This window comes from Oncorhynchus mykiss, chromosome 20 (genome assembly GCF_013265735.2).
Source record: "Oncorhynchus mykiss isolate Arlee chromosome 20, USDA_OmykA_1.1, whole genome shotgun sequence".
Lineage (NCBI taxonomy): Eukaryota > Metazoa > Chordata > Actinopteri > Salmoniformes > Salmonidae > Oncorhynchus > Oncorhynchus mykiss.
This window is the reverse complement of record NC_048584.1, coordinates 1,394,474-1,416,945: the sequence shown is the minus strand read 5'-3', so window position 1 is coordinate 1,416,945 and position 22,472 is coordinate 1,394,474. Positions and strand designations below refer to the sequence as shown.

At 43.3% G+C, this 22,472-nt stretch overlaps 1 protein-coding gene across 2 annotated transcripts in view; it reads left to right on the top strand.

Moving 5' to 3' along the window:
- LOC110498800 (netrin-3) overlaps positions 1-22,472 on the top strand; it is a 97,204-nt gene that overhangs the window by 31,801 nt on the left and 42,931 nt on the right. For both annotated transcript variants that reach the window (XM_021575429.2, XM_021575428.2), the window contains exon 2: positions 6,040-7,221. In XM_021575429.2, the coding sequence (XP_021431104.2) occupies positions 6,150-7,221 (1,072 nt within the window). In that variant the 5' untranslated portion in view covers positions 6,040-6,149. The remainder of the gene's footprint in view (positions 1-6,039; positions 7,222-22,472) is intronic.

Sequence of the window (22,472 nt, the reverse complement as noted above, 5' to 3'; positions counted from 1 at the left end):
GTGTTTACGGCTTTGGGGAGGTACCTGGTAGGTTCATTGATCATTTGTGTGAGATTGAGGGCATCAAGATTGTAGGATGGCTGGGGTGTTAAGCATGTTCCAGTTCTATACCAGGCGGTGTAAGAGGAAGGCCCTAAAAATGGTCAAAGGCTCCAGACACCCTAGTCATAGACTGTTCTCTCTGCTACCACATGGCAAGCGGTGCCGTAGCGCCAAGTCTAGGTCCAAGAGACTTCTACCCCCGAGCCATAAGACTCCTGAACACCTAATCAAATGGCTACCCACACTATTTGCATTGCCCCCCCCCCTCTTTTACACCTCTGCTACTCTCTGTTGTTATCATCTACATATAGTCACTTTAATAACTATCTACATGTATGTAATACTTTAACTAAACAGTGCTCCCGCACATTGGCTCTGTACCGGTAACCCCTCTGTATGTAGTCTCGCTATTGTTATTTTACTGCTGCTCTTCAGTTACTTGTTACTTTTATTTCTTACTCTTATTTGTATTTTTTAAAACTGCATTGTTGGTTAGGGGCTCGTAATTAAGCATTTCACTGTAAGGTGAATGTTGTATTCGGCGCATAATAACGGCGGTTAATAACATTTTGATTTGAAATGTGAAAGGAATGTAGGAGAATATAACACATTAGATCTGGTTAAAGATAATACAAAGAGAAAAAAACACATTTTGTTTTGTATTTTTTTTGTACCTTCATCTTTGAAATGCAAGTAAAGGGCATAATGATTTTTCTAGCCCACGATTTAGACTTTGGCCACTAGATGGCAGCACTGTATGTGAACATTTTTATAGTGATCCAGCGAAATCCTGCGTATCTATACAAAATGTTGTATCAAGACTGCCAAAACGTACTTAATTGTTTTATTCATACATTTTCAAGTTAATAATTGTACACTCTCCTCAATCAATAGCATGGTATTCGTTCACTGTAATAGCTACTGAAAATTAGACAGTGCAGTTAGATTAACAAGAATTTAAGCTTTCTGCCCATATCAGATATGTCTATGTCCTGACAATGTTTTTGTTTCTTACAACTTCATGCTAATCACATTAGCCTACGTTAGCTCAACCGTCCCGTGGATGGGTCACCGATCCTGAAGAAGTTTTAAAGAATAGGATTTAGCCAGTGGCTCAGATTAAACTATTCAAGCATTAGATATCATTTCAATTATATTTGGTTGCATTGAAAACCAAACACAATACAATATTACTTTTGTAATACAGAAAATAGCTTAAAGTTATCTTACAAGCTAATGTAAAATTTTAAAATGATCCTTGCCTGTTTTTCTGGACTCTGTACCCACCTGCCTGACCTTTCTGCCTGACCTCGAGCCTACCACACTTTTGGATGTAATAAATATCAAAGACTCAAACCATCTGCCTCTCGTGTCTGCATCTGGTCCTCGTGCCCTTATATCTACTGTAACTATAAATGTCTTATGTACCATAACTTCAAATAAATCAAATAGCCGCCTGTCCCTTTTGAACCTTTTCACTCGTGAGTTCCAAACAGTTGCCCCAGCGTGAGTTTTCTTTGATGCGTGTGATGTCAGAATGCACTCACTGTTCCAAAATGTGATTGTTATGCAATAGGACAGTTAACCCTCATACACAAGAACACATTCATAGTTACAGTAGGCTAACCTTAACATGTGACAATTTATGTTTGAGGCTTTACTGAGCCTTCAAGAGCCCAATCACTTCCCCAGATCAAGTATGAAGACATTGTGCATCTCTTGTCAGAACCGGCCTTGTACAGACTTTTCCCCACAGCACATTTTTTTGTCTGGAACCTCATTGCCTTCATTGTTTTCCTCACAAATTGGACTTTGGACATGTATGCATTCCTATCACAGTAAGTGGCTTATTTTCTGTATATTGCGTTTTTGTTTTTACTTTTTCACACCATTTCTCTGTGTGGATCATAATGCATTTAATGTTTTCAAGTACTGGTGACAAATCATGCATTCCGATGGATTGTAATGGACACATATGATGTGTGTAAAATACTTTTTTGAAGGTTGTACTGATTATGATGAGCTAATGCTAAGCAATTTGCTGGCTGTGTGTGGCGCCATGTTTGTTGACATCATACAATGCATTCTGGTTGTAACGGAAGCGTCTGTGAGACAAAATATGTTATAATAAGGGATAGTTCAATCGACTGACTTATAGTGCTTTGAAGACAACTGTGATCTCTGAGAAATACTAGGTCAAACTATGACCTCAGTGATCTACAGGTTGGAAAGTTGAAGCTCTAGAAAGAGGCCCAAGTTCCCGAGGTGGATGACCATTAAAAAAATATATATCCCAGTCGGAGCTAGTTTTTTCCCGAGTTCCCAGTTGTCTTGAATACACTGTAGTCAGAAGTCAGAGATTTCTGAGTTCCCAGTTGTTTTGAACGCGGCATCAGATTGTAAACCCTTTCCAAGGGTTTTATTTTTATTTAGCGTATAAACTCCAGTGTTTTCCCCCCATTTATTGATAACCCCCCCCCTTCAAAGTAATATTTCCTGCATCATATCCCCCCCCACGATACCTTTCCCATTTCTGCCCCATGGACTTGAACCCCCCACAAAACCACCTAAAATGGTTTCATCCCTGTTTAGCTTTCGTGCTACGGCTAGGCAGTAGGCTTGTATTTGCTGTGATGATCTGTGAGGTGATAACGTTTTATTTGCTTTGTGATTTGTCTTGCTTTGTGATTTGACTTGTCAAGTCATGTGCTCTGGATCTTGTAGACACTGTAGCAAGTACATTGAAGGTTTGTAATATGCTTAAAAGTTGCTAAACTAAGTTAATGATTTGTGGAATGGGTTTGGCTGTGGATGTGTTCCATGTGATGTTTGGATGATGAAGTTCGCATTTATATTTTACAATAAATGTAACGTCTGCGTACAAATCACACTCCCAAACACTTAGATCCCCGAGACGCAGCCCACTTTCCAGCTCATTCTCCAGATCCCAATCGCCGGAATTCTAATCGCCCGTTCAGACACCTGCATGTCATCATCCCACACTATTCAGTTCAGTTCCTTGCACCCCAGCACTGTGAGGTATTGTTTGCTTTGAGACACACTTTTAGAGCTCTGTTTTTCCCCATCCTTCTCTCCTCCCGTGTATGATAGTTTTTGCCTGCCTCACTCACGATGCCTATTCCCTGCCTGTACTGTTACCATTTTTGGACCTACTGTGTATGACCTTCTGCCTGCCCCTGGACCCAGCTACCTGCCTCCTCCTATGGTCCCTTTCATTAAAAACACCTGCTGCACTCTGCACTTGAAACCAGCTCTCTGTTTCCCTCGTGTTCATTACAATAAAATGTGAACTTGAGGAATAAAGTTGTGAAGCCCTTTATTTCCCATCAGTACAAAACATTGTTTAGATGCTTTTTGACAACAATGCTGTTTAGACGCATTTGTTGCATCATTCGTTCTGTTGCTACTGTTCCAGTAACATATTTGTGATCGTATACTGCAAGGACCGCTCAACAATGATCACAAATACGTGATCGTACACGTCAAAGGGTTAATGGCTGGGCAACGACACACATTCAGCAAATAAATGCTTGTTTTAAATAAACGCTAGGTCTAAATGAATTGTTTATGAGGTTACCCTGAATTACCATGACGTGTCAGGGGTTTGTTTGATTTTGTTATAGTAAATAATTCAGTAATGACTCAGATAAAATGATGGCAATCATCCGTTTTTATCGCACGTAAGAAACTGCTAGCCATTTGCTGCTAACAGCTGAGAACTGCTAGCTAACTGACAAGCATAAAAACAAGAACAACTTCGGGAGTACAGACCCTTAGAAATCGTCTGATCGTCCTCTAGTGGCGAAAGTAAGAACTGACAAATGCAGTCATAGGAGAATAGTAATTCTGTCAAGGAAGCTTATTTAAAACATTTTATTCAGGCCTACTAACACAAAATAAATGTGACACAGTGAGTAAATGTTAACAGGTTTGTGCAGGAAATGAAGAAATTTATATAAATGCTGGAAGTGAATGCTTGAGTTAAACAATTAACTATACAAATGAGCAAAAGCTGTGCGCATTAAGGAAATGGATGCCTGGCCCCAATAGAAGCCTGTCTCTCATACGCGCCTGTTGTATTAAGTGATTTAAGTAAATACATGCCCAGGCTATTCATTTAAGTTTTACGGTAATCATAGGAAGTGTTCAAGAAAGCATGCAAAGGGCACAGGTCTGTGGAGATCTTTACAATTGCTATAATAATCAGTGCAGAATCTCGAACCGCATTGATCACTTGCACTATGTACTTTTAATGTAATATCAACTGCAATCCAGGTAATTTGGTGATGCTATTGAACAAAGCACAGTGGTAACACATTAAGTTGTTCTATAAATACAAAATATTTGACTCTGTATTCTGTATTCTGTATTCCTATCAGAACTTTGTTGTGCTTTTAAGTGTTTGAAAACACATTTAGGTGTAAACTAAACCAAAAACCAGACATTGTTTTCCATTGGAGTTTGGTTGCTCTGTTGGACTGTTGAAAACATTGGGAATTCAATGAACTTCTGGCTGACTTTTTGAGAGGGTGAATAAAGGTTGATGTCTCATTGGGAACATTTCAATTTGGAAATTTGATCTGTGGATTTTCTCCCTCCATTTCTCTCCTCTGCCCCACATCTCTGCTCTCTCTCACACATCCGAAATCAGGCTGATGGGACTTTTGATATATGCAGAAAATTGCCACCATAGTGACTTTCTATAACAGTGACCATGTTGGAAATAAAGCTTGTATGTGAAAACTATTTTGAAGATGCATACTTTCAGTTTTTCCGAATTCACTTTACTTGTGTAAAAGAGGGCGGCTTGCCCAGATCAAATACCCCACTGGAACTACATTTTAAGCTGTTTACGTGTCCTAATAATTCTATTGCTCAGAAAACAGATGTTTTAATCGGCATATTTCGATTTGGACCGTACGCCGATTTAAGACGAGCAGAGTAAGGCGTTTACATGACTATTTCCATACTCTGACTACTGCCGTAATCAGTTTCATATTGAATTATTAGTGTGTATGTAAACGCTGAGATTTATAGAGAACCTTCAGTCCAAACCAATGGCTTTGTTACAGCAAGCTCTGCCAATGGAGTCTGTAAAGAACACATTGGCGCCATCGTAGCCTACATATAGCAGCTACCATGGTATATGTTCAATGGGCATATAACTTTGCAATTGCCAAGTGGGGAAATAAATACTAAATTGTGTTTAACACTGTGTGCAGCTAGTTATTCCTAATCTGTAAAGCTGGATTGAGAATGAGAAGTGGTTAATACCTTCAAAGGAAGGCACATTACTTGGTCCTATTTAGTTACCTTTTAGGTCAAAGTTTTTATTAACTATTGAATTGGGTATTGGCTAAGGTCACGTGCGGCTGATGGCTCTGCCTGCATATATTATTGGGTGACTTCTGACGCGTGCACCACTGAAGCATGACCAGAATGCCTTGCCACGAACTGAATGGAGGTGCTGAAAGAGTGGCGCCATTGAAATTCAGGGCACAGTCGCTCCAATCCGGCCCCTAACGTCTCTCTTTAAATGGTTATTCTCTTTCTCCTTCTCTTACTCTCTCTTCCCCATCTCTCTCCTCTTTATTTCTCTCACTCTCTCTCTCCTCCTTCTCCTATCTCTCCTCTCTCTCTCTCTCTATCTCTATTTTGCAAGGTTTTAGTTAATGAAAACACTCCATTACTCATCATAAGGTTCTGAGGTGTTTTGAAATGTCACAAATGTGATATTTAGCTGATATGAGTAAGCTTGCGCATATAGTAGGATTGAATTGACGACAATAGGATGACTGGATGTGTTTGGGACAAATGGACGTGTAAACAATGACATGAGAATAACTACTTTACTGAACTGTGAATATTTTCATTAATAAGCGTGTCAAAAATGTTGCTTGTTGCTTTGAATCCTTTTATGGCCACGATGGCACTGATCTTTTTCTTGCTTTTCTCTCTCTTGTCTCTGTTTCCCAGGACAGATTGCGGTGGTCACGATCACCCTAAAGGAAGGGTCTGTGAGCTGGGATTCTCTCCTTCCACTCCCCCTCACACACACACACTCCCTCGCATAGACACTCTGCAGAATGAGGGAAGCCTGGAGGTGCTTGCTGGGACTGTGCCTCCTGGCACGCTCTGCCTCCCCCGCCTCCCCCCACGGTGCCGCCAACCCCTTTGCTGGGCAACAGATACCCCCAGATCCCTGCTACGATGACGCAGGCGCCGCCCGCCGCTGCATCCCCGAGTTCATCAACGCCGCCTTTGGCAAGGAGGTGGCCGTGTCCAGCGTGTGCGGCTGGCCGACGTCGTCACGCTCTTGTAGCATGGTGGAGCACGGTGAGGAGCGGCCTTCAGTGCGCACCTGCCAGATCTGCGACGCAGCGGACCCATGGCGTGCCCACCCGCCCTCCTACCTCACCGACCTCAACTCGGCCCACAACCTCACCTGCTGGCAGTCGGAGAATCTGCACACCTCGCCAAACAACGTCAACCTCACCCTGTCGCTGGGAAAGAAGTTTGAGATCACCTACGTCAGCTTGCAGTTCTGCTCGCCCCGCCCAGAGTCATTGGCAATCTACAAGAGCATGGACTACGGCAAGAGCTGGACGCCTTACCAGTACTATTCGTCCCAGTGCCGGCGCATATACAACCGGCCTAACAAGGCGGCCATCACAAAACAGAATGAGCAGGAGGCCCTTTGTACCGATGGCCACACTGACCTCTACCCACTTTCCGGAGGACTCATTGCCTTCAGCACTCTGGACGGGCGGCCCTCCGGGAAAGACTTTGACAACAGCCCTGTGCTCCAGGACTGGGTATCAGTCACCGACATCCGTGTGCTCCTCAGCCGGCCCCAGCTGCCCCGCGAAATAGGGACAGGAGAAGGGGCGGGGATAGGCGGGGGAGGCCAGCCGGACGAGGACCCAATGGTACCGTCCACACCTCTGCCGGCGTACTTCTATGCGGTGGGAGACTTCCAGGTGGGCGGGAGGTGTAAGTGCAATGGGCACGCCTCACGCTGCCTCAAGGACAAGGAGGGCAAGCTGGTGTGCGACTGTAAACACAACACGGAGGGGCCCGAGTGCGACCACTGCAAGCCCTTCCACTGCGACCGGCCGTGGCAGAGGGCCAGCGCCCGTGAGGCCAACGAGTGTTTACGTGAGTCCCAGGTCTATTCAGCATTTTCTATCTGTTTTGATTGTTCTTTTAGATTCTGCGCTTTTCCACTCTTTTCACTCTCTTATTTTCCATTATTTATTTTTGGGATCAATTCTTTATTGTTGACCCTTGTTGGTTAGCAGGTATGTGCACAGTAAATAGACATAGTAATTCCTAATATAGTTGCATTCATAATGTAAGGGAATACAGGTATGTTAGTATGGTTTTACAAAGAGATGCCATCAGCTTTGCCTACTTAAATCAGTAACATGGGCAGATCTGACTCGGTATCTCAAAGCCAATGACATCAGCATGCTTATACAGTGCCTTCGGAAAGTATTCAGACCCCTTGACTTTTTCCACATTTTGTTACGTTACAGCCTTCTTTTAAAATGTATTAAATAAAACCTTTTCCCCCGCAATCTACACACAATACCCCATAATGATGATGCGAAAACAAGTTTTTAGACATTTTTGCAAATGACAAACTTATTTACATAAGTATTCAGACCCTTTGCTATTAGACTTGAAATTGAACTCAGGTGCAGTCTGTTTCCATTGATCATCCTTGACATGTTTCTACAACTTAATTGGAGTCCACCTGTAGTAAATTCAATTGATTGGACATGATTTGGGAAGGCACACACCTGTCTATATAAGGTACCACAGTTGACAGTGCATGTCAGAGCAAAAACCAAGCCATGAGATAGAAATAATTGTCAGTAGAGCTCCGAGACAGGATTGTCTCAAGGCACAGATCTGGGGAAGGGTACCAAAACATTTCTGCATCATTGAAGGTCACCAAGAACAAAGTGGCCTCCATCATTCTTAAATGGGAGAAGTTTGGAACCACCAAGACTCTCCCTACTGGCCGCACAGCAAACTGAGCAATAGGGGGAGAAGGGGCTTGGCCAGAGAAGTGAGCAAAAACCCAATGGTCACTCTGACAGAGCTATAGAGTTCCTCTGCGGAGATGGGATAACCTTCCAGAAGGACAACCATCTCTGCAGAACTCCACCAATCAGGCATTTATGGTAGAGTGGCCAGATGGAAGCCACTCCTCAGTAAAAGGCACATGACAGCCCGCTTGGAGTTTGCCAAAATGCACCTAAAGACTCTCAGACCATGAGAAACAAGATTCTCTGGTCTGGTGAAACCAAGATTGAACATGGGAGCCTGAATGCCAACCGTCACGGCTGGAGGAAACCTGGCACAATCCCTACAGTGAAGCATGGTGGTGGCAGCATCCTCCTGTGGGGATGTTTTTCAGCGGCAGGGAATGGGAGACTAGTCAGGATGGAGGGAAAGATGAATGGAGCAAAGTACAGAGAGGTCCCGATGAAAATTTGTACCAGAGTCCTCATAATCTCAGACTGGGGTGAAGGTTCACCTTCCAACAGGACAACGGTCCTAAACTCACAGCCAAGACAATGCAGGAGTGGCTTCGCAACAAGTCTCTGAATGTCCTTGAGTGGCACAGCCAGATCCCGGACTTGAACCCGATCGAACATCTCTGGAGAAACCTGAAAATAGCTGTGAAGCAACGCTCCCCATCCAACCTGACAGAGCTTGAGAGGATCTGCAGAGAAGAATGGGTGAAGCTCCCCAAATACAGGTGTGCCAAGCTTGCAGCGTCATACCCAAAAAGACTTGAGGCTGTAATCGCTGCCAAAGGTGCTTCCACAAAGTATTGAGTAAACGGTCTGAATACTTATGTTAATGTTATATTTCAGTTAATTTTTTTATATTTTTTATACATTTAAAAAATGCCTATATATCTGTTGTTGCTTTGTCATTATGGGATATTGTGTGTAGATTGATAAGGAAAATATACATCTGAATCCATTTTAGAATAAGGTTGTAATGTACCAAAATGTGGAAAAGAGATCTGAATACTGCAAATGCACTGTGTCAACATCAACTTTGTACAAATTATTATAGAAACATCATTCAATTGTCTGGTCTGTGCGAATACTCATCATTTCAATTGTCATCATGTTGGAAGGATCGTGCAAATTTAATGCGACTGAGAGTGGGGTCTACTCTCTTCCTTATCGTTCTACACTGAGTGTCCAAAACATTAGGAACAACTGCACTTTCCATGACGTAGACTGACCAGTTGAAAGTTATGATCCCTTATTGATGTCAACTGTTAAATCCACTTCAATCAGTGTAGGTGAAGGGGAGGAGACAGGGTAAGAAGTATGTTTAGACCTTGAGACAATTGAGACATGCATTGTGTATGTGTGCCATTCAGAGTTTAAATAGGCAAGACACAAAATGTAAGTACCTTTGAATGGGGTATGGTAGTAGGAGCCAGGCACACCGGTCAGAGTGTGTGAAGAACAGCTGGGTTTTCAACGTTCCCATACGCATCAAGAATGGTCCACCACCCAAAGGATATCTAGCCATCTTGACTCAACTGTGGGAAGCATTGGCGTCAACATGGGCCAGCATCCCTGTGGAACGCTTTCGACACCTTGTAGACGAATTGAGGCTGTTCTGAGGGCAAAAAAGGGTGCAACTCATTAGCAAGGTGTTCCTAATGTTTTGTGCACTGTGTATATCCAGACCTATTTCTCGCTCTCTCCCTCTCTTCACCATTCTGGGTCTCTCTCCCTCTCTTCACCATTCTGGGTCTCTCTCCCTGTCTTCACCATTCTGGGTCTCTCTCTCTCTCTCTCTCTCTCTCTCTCTCTCTCATCCTGTCTTGCTCTCTCCCTCTCTCATCCTGTCTTGCTCTCTCCCTCTCTTCACCATTCTAGGTCTCTCTCTCTCTCTCTCTCATCCTGTCTTGCTCTCTCCCTCTCTCATCCTGTCTTGCTCTCTCCCTCTCTTCACCATTCTGGGTCTCTTTTTGACAAGTAGCATAACAATATTTTCTATTTATTTATGGACAAAACATTTGAGCGCAACAGATGGATTAGTAATTTTCTGTAGGACATTTTCTCCCATTTTCAACAAATCTTTCCCTAATGCTATCTTAATTAAAAAGTTCATTTGATTCATTCTCAATCTGTGTTCTCTCTGAAGTTGCTGTAATGTTCTCAGCATTACAGATGGAGGAAGAGAGAGTTAAAATGAGATTTGACTACATTAAGGCTAGATGTGTGTGCTGCCTGAATACACCAGATGACTTGCTGCTTACACAAGTGAAGATGACGGTGAAATATTCTTGTGGAGTTACATAATGCCAAATGCAACCCATCCCCAACCCTACATTGCTCAACAGACTTTACAGTGCACTGAAACTCAAATCAAATAAAACATTAAATAAAATTGTATTTGTCACAGTGAAATGCTTACTTACAAGCCCTTATCCAACAATGACGTTTTAAGAAAAATACCTACAAAAATAAGAAATTAAATAATTAAAGAGCAGCAGTAAAATAAAAGTAGCGAGGCTATATATAGGGGGTACCGAGTCAATGTCAATGTGGGGGGGTTCACACGATATGGCATGGCGTTGCAAAATGGAGTGATAGCCTTCCTTCTTCAAGATCCCTTTTACCCTGTACAAATCTCCCACTTTACCACCACAAAAGCATCCCCAGACCATCACATTGCCTCCACCACGGTAGACAGGTGGCGTCAAGCACTCCTCCAGCATCTTTTCAGTTTTTCTTCCTCTGTCCAGTGTCTGTGGTCTGTTGCCCATCTTAATCTTTTATTTTTATTGGCCAGTATGAGATATGGCTTTTTCTTTGCAACTCTGCCTAGAAGGATAGTAATCCCGGAGTCACCTCTTCACTGTTGACTCTGAGACTGGTGTTTTGCGGGTACTATTTATTGAAGCTTCCAGTTGAGGACGTGTGAGGCATCTGTTTCTCAAACTAGACACTCTAATGTGCTTGTCAGTTGTGCACCGGGGCCTCCCACTACTCTTTCTATTCTATTTCTGGTTAGAGACAGTTTGCGCTGTTCTGTGAAGGGAGTACTACACAGAGTAGTAGGAGATCTTCAGTTTCTTGATCATTTCTTGCATGGAATAGCCTTCATTTCTCAGAACAAGAATAGACTGATGAGTTTCAGAAGAAAGTTCTTTATTTCTGACCATTTTGAGTCTGTAGTCGAATCCACAAACGCTGATTCTCCAGATACTCAACTAGTCTAAAGGCCAGTTTTATTGATTCTTTAATCAGCACAACAGTGTTCAGCTGTGCTAACATGATTGCAAAATTATTTTCTAATGATCAATTAGCCTTTTAAAATGATAAACGTTGATTAGCTAACACAACGTGCCATTGGAACCCAGGAGTGATGGTTGTTGATAAAGGGATTTCTGTAGGCCTTTGTACAGTAGATATTCCATAACAAATCAGCCATTACCAGCTATCAATAGTCATTTACAACATTAACCTCTAGCGTCGAGCAATCCCGTATCCGGGAGCGTAATCATAGCCTCAAGCTCATTACCATAACGCAATGTTTCCTATTCATGAAAATCGCAAATGAAATGAAATAAATATATTCAAACACAAGCTTAGCCTTTTGTTAACAACACTGTCATCTCAGATTTTCAAAATATGCTTTTCAACCAAAGCTACACAAGCATTTGTGTATGAGTATTGATAGCCTAGCATAGCATTAAGCCTAGCATTCAGCAGGCAACATTTTCACAAAAACAAGAAAAGCATTCAAATAAAATAATTTACCTTTGAAGAACTTCGGATGTTTTCAATGATGAGACTCTTAGTTAGATAGCAAATGTTAATTTTTTCCAAAAATATTATTTGTGTAGACGAAATAGCTCCGTTTTGTTCATCACGTTTGGCTAAGAAAAAGTCCGGAAAAAGCAGTCACTTACAACGCCAAACTTTTTTCCAAATTAGCTCCATAATATCGACAGAAACATGGCAAACATTGTTTAGAATCAATCCTCAAGGTGTTTTTCACATACAGTGCCTTGCGAAAGCATTCGGCCCCCTTGAACTTTGCGACCTTTTGCCACATTTCAGGCTTCAAACATAAAGATATAAAACTGTATTTTTTTGTGAAGAATCAACAACAAGTGGGACACAATCATGAAGTGGAACGACATTTATTGGATATTTCAAACTTTTTTAACAAATCAAAAACTGAAAAATTGGGCGTGCAAAATTATTTCACCGGAACAGCTGGTGCTATCATGCATGTTTCAGTGTTACTTGCCTTGAAGCGAGCATAGAAGTAATTTAGCTCGTCTGGTAGGCTCGTGTCACTGGGCAGCAATCGGCTGTGTTTCCCTTTGTAGTCTGTAATAGTTTGCAGTCCCTGCCACATTCAACGAGCGTCGGAACTGGTGTAATATGATTCAATCTTAGTCCTGTATTGATGCTTTGCCTGTTTGATGGTTCGTCAGAGGGCATTGAGGGATTTCTTATAAGCTTCCGGGTTAGAGTCCCGCTCCTTGATAGCAGCAGGTCTACTCTTCAGCTCAGTGCAGATGTTGCCTGTAATCCATGGCTTCTGGTTGGATATGTACGTACAGTCACTGTGGGGATGACTTCATCAATGCACTTATTGATGATGCCAGTGACTGACTGATGTGGTCTACTCCTCAATGCCATCGGATGAATCCTGGGACATATTTCAATCTGTTCTAGCAAAACAGTAGCTTAGCATCTGCTTCATCTTACCACTTTTTTATTGACGAGTCACTGGTGCTTCCCCCTTTAATTTTTGCTTGTCGGAATCAGGCGGATAGAATTGTGGTCAGATTTGCCAAATGGAGGTCAGGGGAGAGCTTTGTATGCATCTCTGTATGTGGAGTAAAGGAGGTCTTGAATGTGTTTCCCTCTGGTTGCACATTTGACATGTTGATAGAAATGAGGTAAAACAGATTTAAGTTTCCCTTCATTAAAGTCCCCGGCCACTAGGAGCACCGCCTCTGGATGAGCATTTTCCTGTTTGCTTATGGCGGTATACAGCTCATTGAGTGCGGTCTTAGTGCCAGCATCGGTCTGTGGTGGTATGTAGATATCTACGAAAAATACAGCTGAAAACTCTCTAGGTAGATAGTGTGGTCTACAGCTTATCATGAGATACTCGAGCAAAACCTCGAGACTTCCTTAGATATCGTGCACCAGCTGTTGTTTACAAATATACATACGTAGACCCCTACCCCTTGTCTTACCAGAGGCTGCTGTTCTATCCTGCCGACACCAGCTGTTTGTTAATCATGTCGTTGTTCAGCCACGACTTGGTTAAACATAAGATATTACAGTTTTTAATGTCTCTTTCGTTGGATATATGTGCTTTTAGCTCATCCAATTTATTTTCCAGCGATTCTATGTTGGCCAGTAGTACGGATGGCTTAGATTAGCCACTCGTCGGCGGATCCTCACAAGACACCCCAATCTCTTTCCGCGACCGGGTGTCTGGAGTAAATCCCTCTCGTCCGACTCGTTAAAGAGAAATTCTTCGTCCAGTTCAAGTTGAGTAATCGCTGTTCTGATGTCCAGAAGCTCTTTTCTGCCATAAGAGACGGTAGCAGCCACATCATGCACAAAATAAGTTTCAACAAATAAAAAATAAAAAACATAATAGCACGGTTGGTTAAGAGCCCATGAAATGGCAACCATCCTCTTTGGCGCCATCCTCTTTGGCACCATCCTCTTTGGCGCCATCCTCTTTGGCGCCATCCTCTTTGGCACCATCCTCTTTGGCGCTCTTCATCCTCTTTGGCGTCATCCTCTTTCTTACTGCAGCAGCAATATTTGTGATTTCTGTTTCTCTATAAGTCTCCTCCACACTCAACCCAACATGATGTTTTCTGCACTCCCCTATGAATAATGAATGTCTTAACAGTGAATGACAACAGCTCCAAGAATGTAATTTGGCAGTGATTGCCCTTACCTCAAGACGTATAAAAAAAAAACACCATCTAGACACTCTAAAAGCTTACCAAGTCAAATTGTAGTCATTTTTTGTGACCTTGTTCATGTTAACAGATTACATTCTATGGGATTACTGTGTCATTTGATCAAGTGAATGTGGATTTTTGATATGTCAAAAAAATTATCAGCATTTCTCTTCAAAGGGACATTACATCATACAAAAGTATGTGGACACTGTTTCAAATGAGTGGATTCTGCAATTTCAGCCACACCCATTGCTGACAGGTGTATAACATTTAGCACACAGCCATGCAATCTCCATAGACAAATATTGGCAGGAGAATGGCCTTACTGAAAAGGTCAGTGACTTTCAACGTGGCACCGTCATAGGATGCCACCTTTCCAACAAGTCAGTTCGTCAAATATCTGCCCTGTTAGAGCTGTCCTGGTCAACTGTAAGTGCTGCTATTGTGAAGTGGAAACATCTAGGAGCAACGACGGCTCAGCCTTGAAGTGGTTGGTCACAGAACAGGACCGCCTAGTGCTAAAGCACGTAGAGCGTAAAAATGATCTGTCTTCGGTTGCGACACTCACTACCGACTTCCAAACTGCCTCTGGAAGCAACGTCCGCACAATAACTGTACATCGGGAGCTTCATGAAAGGGGATTCCATGGCCGAGCAGCTGCACAAAAGCCTAAGTTCACCATGTGCAATGCCAAGCGTCGGCTAGAGTGGTGTAAAGCTTGCCGCCATTGGACCATGGAGCAGTGGAAACGCATTCTCTGGAGTGATGAATCACGCTTCACCATCTGGCAGTCTGACGGATGAATCTGGGTTTGGCAGATGCCAGGAGAACTTTACCTGCCTAAATCCATAGTGCCAACTATAAAGTTTGGTGGAGGAGGAATAATGGTCTGCCTCATGAGTCTCCCGGTCACGGCCGAATGTTACACAGCCTGGGATCGAACCAATACAATGACATTCTAGACGATTCTGTGCTTCCAACTTTGTGGCAACAGTTTGGGGAAAGCCCTTTCCTGTTTCAGCATGAGAATGCCCCCGTGCAAAGCGAGGTCCATACAGAAATGGTTTGTTGAGATCGGTGTGGAATAACTTGACTGGCCTGCAAAGAGCCATGACCTCAACCCCATCGAACACTTTTGGGATGAATTGGAACGCCGACTGTGAGCCAGGTCTATTCGCTCAACATCAGTGACCTCACTAATGCTCTTGTGGCTGAATTGAAGCAAGTCCCTGCAGCAATATTCCAACATCTAGTGGAAAGCCTTCCCAGAAGAGTGGAGGCTGTTATAGCAGCAATGAATTCCTATGATTTTGGAATAAGATGTTCGACTGGCAGATGTCCACATACTTTTGGTCAAGTAGAGTATTTCACGAGCATTCTACAAGTAATTCTGTTACAGTATGCCAGTGGTGATAGCGCTGCTGGCCTGAAATCATATTGAGCAGTGCCAGATCTGCTTATTAAGGGGAGAGAGAGTGACAGAACAGAGTCGGGCCATTGCAGTGCTGGGCCAAGAAACATGTATTTTTCTATTTCCACCCTACTCTGTCCCCTGACATCCCGCCCCCCCCAGACCCTCAACCCTGTCCTCTCACACCCACTTCATACCCAAAGCTCTCTGTTGTGTCTCATAGGGAACACCCCCCAGCCCAGCACCCCCCATTCCCTCTAACTTCCCCCACATCTGCACCCCTCTTCCTCACTGTCACTGTCTCGCCCTCTCTGCTCCCTGTTGTACAGCTCTTTTTACTACACTCTTACTTACTCTCAACCCTCTACCACCACACGCGACTCTATCCCATAACACTAACTCCCTCACTGTTCTCCTCTCCCCACCCCCACCACCCCTCTTTAGGAAACGTTATGCCTGGGTTGATATGTCACCTTTGTCCATTACTCTCAGACTGAATTCCTGTGTGCTCCAGCAAACACTTGCATGCTATACCTGATCACAGAACAGTGGGGACACCAAACCCACATTTCATTCCAACATGTCCCTAATTCCATTGTTCCAAAAGGCCCTTTAGGGTTAATTCTAGAATGTCTCCACCCCAGTGTTAAAAAGGTCCCCACGGCACACTAAAGCTCATTCTTAGTCCCTTGTTTTTTATTTTCTTATTTTCTTCATGGCGCTGCAGAAAGCAGTGGGACGAGCAACAACCCCTGTGGGACACCACCGTCTGGGTAGCAGCAGCCGTCTGTGGTGCTGGCCAAGGTGTGTGTGTTTGTTTAATCTGGAAGAAGGTGTGAGATTGCCAAATTTTTAGGAAGATGGGGTCCCCCAGGAATCACCGGAGCCCTCCTCTGGGCCGCGGGGCTAGGGATGTGTTTGGGCCCCCCCCCCCCACCCTTACTGTCTACCATGAAGTAAATGTGTTTTATTATATTCAAACAAAAACTTTTTGGGGCCATTGATACCATTGGAAACCAGCACTACTATTTTGCTGAAGAGAAAGTGCGCCTTTCGTTTTTGGGACACATACATCGTGCCCCATAGCGTTTAAAACTTCTTTAAGGTTATTAAAATATACTTTTAATCCACCTTCTGGTTCTGACCTGAATCAAGAATTTGTTCTGTGGTGTGAGCCAAGTGTTAGTTGACTTACAGTGATAGGGATGGTGAGTGGGCATTGGTGTGACAGTGATGATGCTATGGCATGCTGGTAGTACAGAGTTACAAAGATGTATTACCAAGATGATATGGTGGTATGAGAGCCTGCCTGACTGGCAGGTCATGGTATGACAGTGTGATGCAACAACTCTTAATGAAGGTGACTGTTTGATATTAACTTTGACAAAAAAAACTGACTTTGACTGTTGAATCCCTGACCGTAACTATTTATTTTATGACATTGTATCCCTCCAGTCCTGGCTCTCTACCTGTGATAGCTCTGCTCACCCCTACCCTGCCCTACCCTGCCCTGCCCTGCCCTGCCCTGCCCTGCCCTGCCCTGCCCTGCCCTACCCTGCCCTACCCTGCCCTTCCCTGCCCAGGTTAGCTCTTTCGCCAGCCAGTCCTTTTGCTCTTCCCTCTTGCTATTCCTTCTCATTAGTGTTGACCGGTGGTCACCAACCGGTCGATCGTAACCAAGGCATTCCCAGTCGATCAGCAAACATTTCTGTAAAAAAAAAACAACGATAAAGCCTTGCGCTCCTATTTTTTTGTATTCGTTTTGTGTTGCAGTAGGTGCACTTGATTCAGCAGCCCTAGTACCGGGAAGGCAAAGCGTTCCCATTTTGAACCATTTCATGTGTCTGAAGGTAGAACTCCGCCTACCCAGCAGGCCCAGAAAGCAAATCAAGTTCACCTATAGGCCTACCGCTGGCCAATCAGATAGCTCACATCACTGTGTCTGACCAGTTCCCTCGAGCCATAGGCTGTAAAAAAGAGGCCTCGAACGGACAGGAAAGTTGATACTGTGAGATTTCAAAACTTTTAAAACCCTGACTAGAGAGACTCAACGAATACAGCAACGAGCTGCTGTTTATATGAGTGAGTTCATGCTTAAGTTCTTACTGTCAACACTTTGTGCAACATTTTTATAAAGTATCAAAAAATGTGCGTTCTTCCTACTTCCACTCACGCTACCACCAACACTGCAGCTGCAATGAATGACTGCAGCAAAGTGTTCCAATAAGCTTGTGTTGTTGTTATTATTAGCAGCTTGTGTCTTTTTTAATATCGAGGAATATTTAACTTCCTCTGGTCATAGGAGTAACTACATGAATTGGTGCATGCGGCAGAAATAATGCAGTGTGACTTGAATATCCTGTTGGAAGACCGTGTCCTTTCTCTCAGCGGAAGGAGGGAGAGCGGAGGGACGGTGAGTCAGGTGACAGGCAGCTCCCTCCTTCCCCTCAGACTGATCATCGGATGTAGGCCATCAGTCCAGTAAGAACAAAACAGTATTATGCTCACTCAGCTGTGCCTCACAAGTCATACAACAAATTATTTACTACCAGCGTGACTATACCTAAATGTATTTCATATCATTTCAAAATGGTTTGAGAAGAACAACAAGGCAATTCAAGCATAGCCAATATAAAGTGAGCCTATAGTCTACTTCACAAACCTCATTGCTACAGAACTATGTTTAATTTGTTAATGTTGCAAAAAGGATCTGAGCAGTAGACCCCGGCTTGCATTTCGATCTCGAAAGTGATCTGGACTCAGAAAAGGTTGGTGACCACTGGTGTAGACGATAGTCTACACTCCATGCCTGGGTTGTGCTAGGCTCGACCCTCTGTAAACCAGATGTCCACACTGGGAATAACAGTACAGGTCAGACCCCACCAGATCTAATGGAAACAGACAGGACATGGACCAGACACTCAGAGGATGAAGCACACGAACCAAGCATGGAGCACATTACTTCTAAAATATGCCTAGCATTTGTCTGAAAGCAGGTCATAAAAATGTGTCTAGAGCACTGCCGCTAATGTAAAGTAACTATCCCCCCAAAAAGATATATACAGTTGAAGTCAGGAGTTTACATACACCTTAGCCAAATACATTTCAACTCAGTTTTTTCACAATTCTTGACATCCTAGTAAAAAAATCCGTCTTAGGTCAGTTAGGATCACCACTTTATTTTAATAATGTGAAATGTCAGAATAATAGTAGAGAGAATGATTTATTTCAGCTTTTATTTCGTTCATCACAATCCCAGTGGGTCAGGAGTTTACATACACTCAATTAGTATTTGGTAGGATTGCCTTTAAATTGTAAAACTTGGGTCAAACGTTACGGGTAGCCTTCCACAAGTTTCCCACAATAAGTTGGGTGGATTTTGGTGTCAGGTTTGTAGACCTTGCTCGCACACGCATTTTCATTTCTGCTCACAAATGTTCTATAGGATTGAGGTCAGGGCTTTGTGATGGTGACTCCAATACCTTGACATCGTTGTCCTTAAGCCATTTTGCCACAACTTTGGAAGTATGTTTGGGGTCATTGTCCATTTGGAAGACCCATTTGCGACCAAACTTCCTGACTGATGTCTTGAGATGTTGCTTCGATATATCCACATACTTTTCCTCCCTCATGATGCCATCTATTTTGTGAAGTGCACCAGTCCCTCCTGCAGCAAAGCACCCCCACAACATGATGCTGCCACCCCTGTGCTTCACGGTTGGGATGGTATTCTTCGGCTTGCAAGCCTCCCCCTTTTGCCTCCAAACATAACACTGCTCATTACTGTCAAACAGTTCTATTTTAAACAGAAGTCTGGCTTTTTTTATGTCGGTTTTAGAGCAGTGGCTTCTTCCTTGCTGAGTGGCCTTTAAGGTTATGTCGATAGGACTTGTTTTACTGTGGATATGGACACTTGTGTACCTGTTTCCCCCAGCATCTTCACACGGTCCTTTGCTGCTGTTCTGGGATTGTTTTGCACTTTTTGCACCAAAGTACGTTCATTTCTAGGAGACAGAATGTCTCCTTCCTGAATGTCTCCTTCCTGAACGTCTCCTTCCTGAGCGGTATGACGGCTGCGTGGTCCCATGGTGTTTATACTTGCATACTATTGTTTGTACAGATGAACGTGGTACCTTCAGGCGTTTGGAAATTGCGGATGAACCACGGATGAACCAGACTTGTGGAGGTCTACAATTTTTTTCTGAGGTCTTGGCTGATTTCTTTTGATTTCCCCATGATGTCAAGCAAAGAGGCACTGAGTTTGAAGGTAGGCCTTGAAATACATCCACAGGTACACCTCCAATTGACTCAAATGATGTCACTTAGCCTATCAGAAGCTTCTAAAGCCATGACATAATTTCCTGAAATTTTCCAAGCTGTTTAAAGGCACAGTCAACTTAGTCTATGTAAACTTCTGACCCACTGGAATTGTGATACAGTAAATTATAAGTGAAATAATCTGTCTGTATACAATTGTTGGAAAAATGACTTGTGTCATGCACAAAGTAGATGTCGTAACCGACTTGCCAAAACTATAGTTTGTTACAAGAAATGTGTGGAGTGGTTGAAAAACAGTTTTAATGACTCCAGCCTAAGTGTATGTAAACTTCCGACTTCAACTGTATATCATTGTATTTCTTGTTATCCAACAAAAGGGTTACATTTATCACAATATTACAATCCATGTCTCAATTGTCACAAGGCTTAAAAAATCCTTCTTTAACCTGTCTCCAAGTGACATCAATAAGGGATCATAACTTTCACCTGAATTCACGTGGCCAGTCTATGTCATGGAAAGAGCAGGTGATCTTCATGTTTTGTTTACTCAGTATACACTAGAGCAATATTGAGGCAAGCTTGACTTGGAAATAGGTGTTCTATAGAGAGAGAGGGGGGGGGGGGGGGTTTGGAGGAGAAAGACTTTGTAGTGATTTTTTCTGTCTTCAAAGGGGGCTCAGTATTTTTGGTGGGCCTCTGTTTTTTTGTAAACTATTAGCTGGAATTAGGGGGATTTGACAGATGGGCTGCAGGAGAGAGCAGGGCGGTCCAGGAGGGTGTATGTGTCTGGTTGGGCTCTACTTATGTCAGACCCAGACCCAGCACAGACACATCCCCTGGGACAGAGCTATAAGTGCTAAGCAAACATATCTGTGTTGTACTCTGGAAACTCTGAAGGAGCCCCAAACGCCAAAACCGGCAACTCGTTTCTCCTTCCTTCCTTCTCTCTTTCTCTCTCTCTCCTGGTCACCTCTCCTCTTCCGCTCCACCACATATTCATCACAAGACATTGAGACACCAGATCATGATTACTTTATTTTCTCACACAAACACATCGGTTCAGGTTGCAAGGTCACATGGAATTTTAAAAACATAGCGCGTTAGAATGTAATAACTTATAGTCACTTCTAGGCCTGAGATGTATGTGTGTGTAGGTCTACATATTTCCACTTTTGGAGGGAGACCCATAGGTGTCAGTTCTGATGTTGGGCCCTAGAGGGCACTGGTTTGTCCGTGAGTGTCCATGTGTCAGACAGACACCTTTGGCTTTCTCTTGGTGCCTGTGTTGTTGTCACATGCATGTTGCCATGTTCCCGCTTTCACCTCTGCTGTCGCCCGGGGCTCGCTGGGACCCGACACTTCATTTACTTACAGCGTGACGGCCAAATTAATTGGGCTGGGTTGAGGGAGGGTCGTGGGGTGGGGATACCTCCTGTGCCTTCAAATAATCACACGGGTGAGGAATGTTGCTCCAAAATCAGTAGCTCTATGAAATGGTGCCTTTTGGGTGGTTAGCCTGAGCCACTGTCGGGGACATGTATGGCGAAGCTGACAGCGCCTTTGTGTTTGTCTGAGTGGGGCATCAGGTAAGGGTGCAGTAGAGGTTTCCCTTATTATTGGTGGTAGGTTTGGTCGTTTAGTAGTTTTCCTTTGGGATTGTTTGACTTTGTTGATTGGATGTGTCTGATTCATTTGAGTGGTTTGTCGAGGTTTAGTTGGTGTTTATTTTTTCTATTAAGCCATTATTTGGTTTTATGGCAGCAAGAAAAGACACTCAAACACTAAAAACAACATTTTAAGACATTCATATCCACAGCATCAGCAGAGTAATGTTGGAACCCTGGGAACCTTCTGTGAATGCTGGCAGCGGGGTGTGTGTGTGTGTGTGTGTGTGTGTGTGTGTGTGTGGTGTTTGCATGTGCGTACATGCGTTTTGTGTATGTATGGGTCTGTGTGAGCCACATACTGTATAATCTGGGAGTGTGATCTGAGATGTGCTGTTTCATCCCTGTGCCAAGGCAAGCTGCTGGGCTGGGGCTCCAGCTAGCGTGCCCACCCGCCCAAACTCCCATGCCCCCATCCCACTCTGTTCCACAGATGTTTGCAATCACGACCATAGCTGCCCAACATTGGGGTGATCTGAGCCGTAATTGAATCTTGTCAAAGTCTGTGACCTCCCCCAGCATAGAATTTACTCTATGGGAGTTTTTTAAGGATTGGGTATACTATTTTATGCTGAATATGTATATATATAAAAAAAAAAATTATCATCTTAATATCATAAAATGTACTATATTTCTAATATGTTTCAGTTTAGGACTTTTTTTTGTTTGAGGTCTCTGTGGAGTATTCCTTTTAAAGCGTTCCTGTTAAAATATGTGGGTTTGGGCTCCTAGCCATTGCTCATCATGGCAGGAGAATCTGTGGGTCTATGGAGAGCAGAATATATCTGTCTGAAGAACGTAGATCTGTCAAGGCTGTTACATCCGTGTTTTGGATTGCTGTGTCCATAGTCTATTCTATAGCTGAGCGGTATACTACAAAGCAGGATCAATGAGTTAGCCAGCTAACTTGCCTTAATATTCTGAAATTAATGTAATTTTCTTTAGAAGGACTAGCTTGTAATGGGCATAGAATGGTCTAATTGACTCAACAACCAAAAATACAAAGTTGCTCTTTCTTAATGAACCAGAAAATCAATAGTTATTTTGGGTTGTT